Source organism: Pituophis catenifer, unplaced genomic scaffold, assembly GCF_029215685.1.
Source record: "Pituophis catenifer annectens isolate HBS135680 unplaced genomic scaffold, rPitCat1.0.hap2 SCAF_7, whole genome shotgun sequence".
In the NCBI taxonomy this organism is placed as follows: domain Eukaryota; kingdom Metazoa; phylum Chordata; class Lepidosauria; order Squamata; family Colubridae; genus Pituophis; species Pituophis catenifer.
In genome coordinates this window covers 54103835-54112698 of record NW_027256887.1, presented here as the reverse complement: position 1 = coordinate 54112698, position 8864 = coordinate 54103835, and the positions used below count along the sequence as shown (strand labels likewise).

The window sequence follows — 8864 nt, the reverse complement described above, 5'->3', positions numbered from 1 at the left end:
ATAACAAACTTTTGTACATGAAGATCCAAATCAATTTCCATTCCTCTGAGAGACCAAATGCATGTCACTGAAGAGCAAGTTTTGATCTACATCTTAATTCTACAAGAATATTTCAATACTTTGACAATTTACAGAAAACCATGCTCTTTTTATTAGTTATAAAAGATTTTATCTTGCAAGAGGTCTTTCCTATTATATCTGACACAACTATTGCCCTGCCTATACTTGCAAATTAGTAGAGTACAGCTAAGGGTTTCTTTGGATTCAGTTTAGAAGAGGTGCTTTGGAACACAAGCTGAACACTTGTCTGGCAGCCATATATTTTTCGTAAACCAATTTCAAAGCACTGCACAGCCTGCAAATTATAGAATTAAAGAATGTTTAACTTTATTCAATGAACTTGTAAATTCAAGAAATTGAACGATGGATATTTCTTATCCTGTGTATCATGTTGCAAGAGAGATATCAGAAATCTGAGGAGGATGTAATTATTTTAAATTGCATAGGCTAAAGAGATCTGTACATCAGTGTAACTATGTGGCACGGCAGCCTGAAGTATTTATAAGCACTCACCTTTGATTTAGTTAGCGTAAACTGTACATTTTTACATAGTATATAATGATGAAAAGCAAAATAACCATGCATTAGTAATCTGCGATTTCTATTAGCTTAGATTATATTCCAAAAATGTTGAGATGAAGCTGTTAAGAACTACAGACTTGGCTTACTGTTCTGTTCATCACTGATAGTGTGAGACATTTTCTCACTTTTACAACTATATGGTCAATAAACTATTGAATAATAAATAGAAACATGGGCCTGAACAGCCAATTTAGGATTGTACATTACTTATAACTAATCACTTTCCCATTCCAGTTAATACAAGGTTTCTGTATTAAGTCTGCGTTCTCATTTTGACTTTACATAGGGCTCTTTGAAACTGATTGCGCCCTATGATTCCCACCATCATCTAAGCTACTAAAATTTCAATGTTCTTACCTATGATAGAACTTCATATCAATCCTCTATTACTACTATTACGTTCTTCTTAAATGAAAGCTCACAACTGTTCTTATATTTTACAGATGTTCCTTATTTAGATTCATACATATGGCACATTATCATTTCCATTTTTCTAGAGGAAAAATTATGACACTTTAAAAAAATTGCCAACAGTAAGTGGTTATTTCATAGCAGCATTACATAGTGTATAGTCCCCACCTGTTTTTAGGCATAACTGTTGTCCCTTTAACAGCTGTGTAATAAAAAACCAGAAAAATCTGAAGGTATATTAAAGAAATTGAGCTATTGAAATTCCTGCTTGTTATGTCACTATTAAGACATGAAAGTCATAGGTGGCAACCCAAATGGCTGAACAATTGTATTTACATTACATTTACTTTCCACTTTACACTTTACATCTGTTGAATTATTTACAGTGAATGTATGTTACATAGAAAGAATGAGAAGAGAAAAATTTTTACAACAGAAGTGGTTGTTTACCTCAACCAAAACTGTCTTTACAGAAAAATGGAAATTTAGTGATGTTTTTTTTTAAAAAAATGTGAAATTACAACTTGTTACTGTTTAGAGAAAAAACATGCATGTTTTAGTGGCAGATATGAAAACATTTCAATGTTCTGATATGACCTTGCCTCCCTTTAGCCCCCCAAACAGTTATCTTCCAAATAATATGATTCACATAATCTATAAAACGACTGAAAAAAGTTGGAATGGTCTCCAGTAATTAATTAAACCTGCTGGAACTGCAAAGAAAGTGAATACTAACTTTGGCAATAAGTAGCAAAAGTGAAAAAAATTTGGCATTTTGTGATATCTGCCTATTCGGCCAAAATCTTTAACAAGAGCAATATGAAGAAACGATAAAAGTTAAAAAAAAAACATCAATATGCTCTGATTTTTCTATGGAACATTTTAAAGGAGGAAGCTTAACACTGAAGGCACTTTGTTGGTTTCATTGCCTTAACTCCTCCAACTAATTTAATTTTGACTTTGGGAAACAACAATGAATGGGATAAAGCAATATAATTATTTGAGAAAGTTTAAGAAACTGAATTAAGTCAAATGTCAAGTTTCAAATTCACTTTTTAAATTAGGTACTATATTTAAAAATGAAAAAGGACCATTTAAGGCATCTTTAAAAATCCCTGTATGGCTTTGATTTGCCAAAATACATTGCTAAAAAGAGAAAAAAGTAAGACTGAACGCAAAGTATTCACGGACTCAAGATTTTGATTACAATACACACAGCACAGGATCACTAATACATTTCCACTTGTGATGGAAGAACATGAAAAAAGTAACTTAAAATTTATCTTATAGTAGATGGTAGCCCAGAGGTTTGTGCTGAAGTAACATAGATAGAACTATTATCAGGGTGGGAAGAAACTACAGGATTTCCATTGGTAGAGGGACACCCAAGTTTCAATTTTTCCAAATACTCTGCATGTACAGGCTTGTGACACTGAAGGACCTTGATTGCATCTTCAACTTTAAACCATTCTCTCTTCCTTCCTGTGAAGAAAGAAAGATAATATTTTAAGGTTCAGCTTGTTTGAAACTCCACTAATACTATATAACTTCAGTCATTTAGGTGAGATGGCTGGTACAGAAATTCATTAAGTAAACAAACTTCTGAAAGTTCCTTTATTTCATTATTTAACAATGTTGCATATAAAAATGACTTTAAACATTCCAGAAATTTCAGATCTATTCTTAAAATACAGGCAACACCAAGGTAACATAGTCTAATACAGGTAATCCTCGTCTTGCAACTGTTTATTTAGTGACCAAAGTTATGACAACATCAAAAAACGTTTTGACTGTTTTTCATACTTAAAGATTGTTGCAACTCCCCATAGTCACATGATCAAAATTCATACGCTTGGCAACTGACTCTTATTTATGACCAATGCAGTGTCCCAGGGTTATGTGATTACCTTTTGCGATTCCTAATAAGCAAAGTTAATGGGGAAGTCAGATTCACTTGACAACTGTGTTACTAACTTAAGAACTGCAATGATTCACTTAACTTTGCGAAGATTGTAAAATGGGGCAAAATTCACTTAAATGTCTTACGTAGCAACAGAAATTTTGGGCTCAATTGTAGTTGTAAGTTGAGGACTACCTGTATTCCACAGAACGTGATGGCCAAAAAGAAGAAGCCTTCAAAAAGTTATCAAACTTGCTTGTGAGATAGCTAGCCCTTTCCATATTCCGTAACAGGTATATATTCTGTATGATTCAGGCTTCAAGATCCATAGCCATTGATCAGCCAATCCTATTTAGTCTCTTTTAAAACTTGATGATACTCATGAAATGACTGAATTCTATATTTTAATAGTATGTTTATAATTAATTTTCCTGCATTTAGGTTTAACAGATAATTAGTTCTGATATTGAGGGAAAATGTTTATTCTTTAATGATTTTTTTTATTTGTCTTGTCCTTTTATTCCCAAGTGATGTTCTGAATGGCTAATGTATTTTAATAAATTACCTAAGACAACAGTGAAAAGCAGAGCTGTTTGCCGAATGACTGGCAAACAGTACAGGTAGTCCTCAAGTTACAACATAATGGAGCCTGCCAATTTGGGTCAGAGGTTTGGCCAATGTTAAATGAAGTGCCTCAATTAACAACCAGCTATCCCTCTCTTTCGAGTGCCTTTGTCAAGTGTTAAACAAATGCACAGATCTATAAGTGGAGTTCAGGGGTGGGGGAGATCCTGGGAAGCCTAGTAAAGTACAGGCCCACCTGCCTCAGGCCTTCCAAGGCCTCTCCCATCTAGAGATACTCCATACTCCTCTTCCCAAGCCTTGGGTGCCTTATATGCTGGCCTACTGCATAGTTGTCTTACCAAGGAGAAATGATGGGAAACAATGCTGGATACACTTGCCTTTCCTAATTCTGCCCCTGCCCTTCCTCCTGTCAAGGTGCTCTGCCTTTCTGGGGCAAAAAAAAAGAACCAGCTCCCTAGCCTTTTGCAGCTTTCTACCCCATTAGCTGGCCACTGAAAAATTCATCTCCAAAAGTGTAGCTGATTACAGGTTTGTGCAACAAAATAGAGGATGTTGAGCCTTTGCAAGCTTTAGTTGATTGCCTGCCTATAAGAGACAGTATACAGTCTAGCCTTTAAGTCCTAGCTAGGTTCCACAGGTGAACAGCTAAAGCTCGCAAATACTGCATCCTCCATTTTGTTGCACAAGTCTCTAATTGGCTAAACTTTTTCAGTTCAAGGGAAAAAGTTGCAGATAGATTTTTTCTTGCTTGCTTCTGTTCCTCTACTCTTCACCCTTGAGTCAAGATAAGGTTTTTAAAAGGGATGGGAGATTGGAGAGCAGAGGCAGGGAGATCAACAAGTGCTCCCTCCCAGCTTTTTTTTTTTTTTTAAATTGAAGAACTGTGGCTTTCTGGGGGAGGGAGGGAGTTAAACCAAGGGAAAGGTTTAACTTTCCCTTGAAGTTCATCCAGAAGCTGCAGCTTGTGTGCACACAGAAATTGGCTTCCTAAAACCTTGCAAAAGATGTTCAGACTCCTACTGGCCAGCTGATGGGGCAGAAAGCTCTGAAAGCAGCTGCTATTTCTACAAGGAATTGTTGAGGTGCTTCCACAAGAGAGGCAGGGGAGCACTACAGCATCCCCATGATCTGTTATAAGGGCAAATAATGTGGGAGCACCAAAGCCCTTAACTTTGAAACAAGGTTGTAAGTAGTTTTGGGTGTCGGTCATAACTTTGAATGGTCATAAGTGGCTTGTCTTTCTCGAGGATACCTATGGTATTTGCTAAATCCTAACCATATGGCCAGATTCTGGTAAGAAACTCCTAGAAGATGTATATATATTACTTATACTTTTACACACACACACACCTGTTAAATGTATCATCAACAATAAAAAAACAAAGCATGGAAAAATGATATAATCTACAAAACTCTAAGAAAACTTGATCAGTTTGTTTCCAAGTCTTTTTCTTTGACCTTCTGTCAAAACACATACATACTTTTCTCATTACGTTTTTCTAAACCTCTTTCAATGTCGCATGCTCAAGACTTTCTTATTTCATCAAGCTGGCCTGGCCTAAATCTTCTCCCCTTTTAAATGCAAATTTTAAATTTGTTTTTAAATTATTGGGTGTTTTAAATTTGTCTCAGCCAAATTATTTAATTTGTTTTTATTCTATTTTAAATTTTTGTATTTATGTGTTTTATTCTGTGGCTGTTCACCACCCTGAGTCCTTTGGGAGTAGGGCGGTATAGAAATCCAATAAAATAAAATAAAATAAATAAATAAATGTTCTACTTTTTCCTGAAGATTCTAGTGAATTTTTGTGCTCATATTTTGCAAGTCAGCACACTTATCTATGTGAGATCCATTCACTACATTTGGAGAAATCCTTCAGAGTACTACATAATGCCCCTTTTAAACAATTTAGTACCATCAGGAAATTTGGTCAATTTATTGTTTGCCTATAAACTTAGATAACTTGTAAACAAGTTTTACAAAAAGGTAAGTAACTTTTTCACACTATTTTGCTATACCAGGGATCAGCAACCTGTGGCTCTTTCACTCCTCTGCTGCAGCTCCGTCACTCAAAATATGTGTCACAACCGCTAATGTGCGACACCTGCTGGCATGCGATTTATTGAACTTTTGAACCCCCAGTAGGCCAACAATGGATAAATCCAAGAAAAGAAAAGTTTCAGAAGAAAACAGAATGTTTAGTTCAACTACATATGCTAGTTTTATGGCCGCTTAAGAAAAAGTCAGGCATGGGAAGGGTTTTGTGGCTCCTGGTGTTTTCTTTTCTGTGGGAAACAGGTCCAAATGGCTCTTTCAGTGTTTAAGGTTGCAGACCCCTGTGCTATACTTTTAAAATAATTTTTATTTAAGTATTTGTATTTTAAAATTTAAAATTTTAATATATTTAAGAAAAGCTTATAAATGTGAGAAATAAGGTTATTGCTTGCAAGCTGGCAAAATCTTAATCTCTATATGAAATGTTTATGTATATCTTAGCATTTTACTGAATAAGGATCTTTAACATTTGGAGTTATAAACAGACATACTATGAAAAACTAACCATTTGGGCTGTGTATGATTTAGGTTGCTTATTTGCTCCCTTGTCAGTAACACACTTGTACATTAGACACACACACACACACACACACACACTGCTTATAACTTAAATGACATAGTATCGTAACTTGAATGAACATTTCCTAAAAATAACATTCCTAAATGTAACATTTTAAAAACACTCATTTTGTTTTAAAAAGTTAGCATATATAAGGTAGAAAAAGTCTTGCCTATATTTACTGAATCTTCCCAGTCTTCCAGGATTTCAGTCACTGTGAGAACATAAACATAAGTCCTATGCTTCCGGTCTTGATTCTGCTTTAGTATGAAAAAAGATAACAGAAATATGTTTAATTTACATTTGCAACATCAGAGATATATTAACATTACTAACATCATATTTCTCCACGGTAAAACAATACTCAAGGTGACTGACATTCATGAATTAGCATAATTCCAAAAAAGCAACATTATTCTGAATTTGTATCAGGATAGCTACAATATGGAGCTTTTAGCTGGTAGGATGCAGATTTTGATATGATTAGGAATCGAAACTTTCATAGAATAGTATGAGCATGCTTGGAGTACAACTGAATTGGAGCTGAACTTGTTGTATATTACCAAAATGTGTCAAAACTATGTGATGTTTTTAATTTTAATAATGAGCGCTACATGTTGCACCAGTATGATTAAAGACAGGCCTAATCTATATGTACTACAGCATTTATGGGCCCCTTTGATGAAGGCTATAGAAGACTGTGACTGCAAGCATGAGAAATGTTAAACAGCATGAATTAACAAATGAAAAAAAATAGGTAGGTTGAATGTTTATGAGACTACAAGAAATGGGAAGAATAAGCCTGAAAGATACTGACCCATCTGTATAGAACAGAGTTGATGAGTCATGTTGGAAAGTGATGGCATAACTGTCCTGAATGAGAGGGTCGTTATGAGATATTATATAGATTATCTGGTGTGTATACAAAAACAGAAATCCACAGGTTGGTGATAATTACAAGTTAAGGCCCAGTGGGCAGTCATAATAGAAGAACAATTATTAGTTCTGTGTATCATTCTGAGGAAATTATATAATGTTCTGAGTTAATATAATAGGGTGGCGGGCAGTTTAATTAGATGATTTAAGTGAGTGGATAAGAAGACAAAAGTAAATAGGCCATTTAGAGGCCCTACAATGAATGAGAATGAAGATTTTTGGGGTAAATGTTTGCTCAGGGAAAAGTCTGAACGCGATACAGACTTATTTGGAGAAAAAAATAGATATGGAAAGAAATGAAAAAAAGCTAAAGTGAAAGAATGACTATTGAAAGAGAAAATTTGTGTCCTGTATAGAGAAAACAAATTGATAAAAATAAGAGGGATGAAATGTTAAGATAAAAGGAACTGATAAATATTGAAATGAATTTTATATACAGTAGTGGCCAAAATTGTGGAAACCTTTTGGGAAAAGTATTTTTGAGGTTTGATGGCTAATAATAGGAGCCTTGGTAGTACAGTGGTTTAAAGCACCCTGTAATTAACACAGCTGCCTGCAATTACTGCAGGTTCGAATCTTACCAGGCTCAAGGTTGACTCAGCCTTCCATCCTTTCTAAGGTAGGTTAAATGAGGACCCAGCTGACTTTGCATAAATATACAAAAGTATGAAGGCTATTGCTTAACGCATTGTAAGCCGCCCTGAGTCTCCGGAGAAGGGCGGCATATAAATCAAATTAAAAAAAAAATAACTTTTTTTTTGAGTAATACCATAAAATTATATATGAATGGAACGATAATTTAATCAAGAATGTAATGCAATCTTTTATGAAGGATTATAGAATCCTTCAGTTATAAAGAAGAAAAGTGAAACACGTAGAAAAAATGAGATAAACAAATATGATCGCCAAAGAAAAAACGAGATATACAAAAATTATCACGTCAGTTAATATTTAGTCGGGTAACTTTAGCATGAATTACGGCCTTACAACATCTTTCCATGGAGTGAACCAAGTCTTTTAGTTCTGCAGCTGTTATAATGTGAAACCAAGATTGAATGATTGCTTCTATTAAATGGGGTTTATTGCTGGGTAGCTTCTGACAAGTTTCTTTAGGCTCCATAGATTTTCAATTGGGTTAAGGTCTGGGCTATTCCCAGGCTACTCCAGCAGTGGAATATGATTATCTTGAAAGCACTTTTTGCATACAGCAGCAACATGACATGGAGATGAATCCTGTTGAAATATAAATGCTTCATTGTCTTGGAAAAGATCATGTGCGGAAGGCTTCAGTTGGGCTCAAGTATTTCATTCATGTATTTTTGTCCATTTATATTCCCATTAATCACACAAATTCTGCCCACACCTTTTGATATCATACAGTCCCAGATCATAACACTGACTGGGTGTTTCACGGTACATGTAATGCAGTCAGGATGCAAATCTTCTCCGATTCTTCTCCTTACGTATTTTATGCCATCACTACCAAACAGGGAGATCTTGGTCTCATCACTCCAAATAACACTGCCCATTGTTTCTCTGTCCAGGTAACATGGATTTTAGCCCAGTTTAGTCTTTTCAAGCTTTGTTTGAGAGATAAAAGTGGCTTTTTTCATTGAGTTCTAAATTTTAGGCCAAATTCCTGCAGTCTGCACCGAACAGTCCTTGCACTCAACTTCACACTGAATTACACCTTTTCATCTTGTATACACCGAGATGATTTTCTTCTGTCACGTAGGCACAATCTCTTAATTCTTCTATCATCACTGCTGTTGTGT

The 8864-nt window shown here is 35.0% G+C and overlaps 1 protein-coding gene across 5 annotated transcripts in view; it reads right to left on the bottom strand.

Moving 5' to 3' along the window:
• Nucleotides 1-362: 362 nt before the first annotated feature.
• Nucleotides 363-8864, bottom strand: part of NUDT4 (nudix hydrolase 4) — a 31325-nt gene continuing 22823 nt past the window's right edge. For 4 of the 5 annotated variants that reach the window (XM_070947176.1, XM_070947172.1, XM_070947175.1 and 1 more), the window contains 2 exons: nucleotides 6326-6413; nucleotides 363-2535 (listed from right to left, as the gene is read on the bottom strand). In XM_070947176.1, coding sequence (XP_070803277.1) covers nucleotides 2333-2535; nucleotides 6326-6413 — 291 coding nt within the window. In that variant the 3' untranslated portion in view covers nucleotides 363-2332. The remainder of the gene's footprint in view (nucleotides 2536-6325; nucleotides 6414-8864) is intronic. The other variant, XM_070947173.1, reaches the window with a different exon arrangement.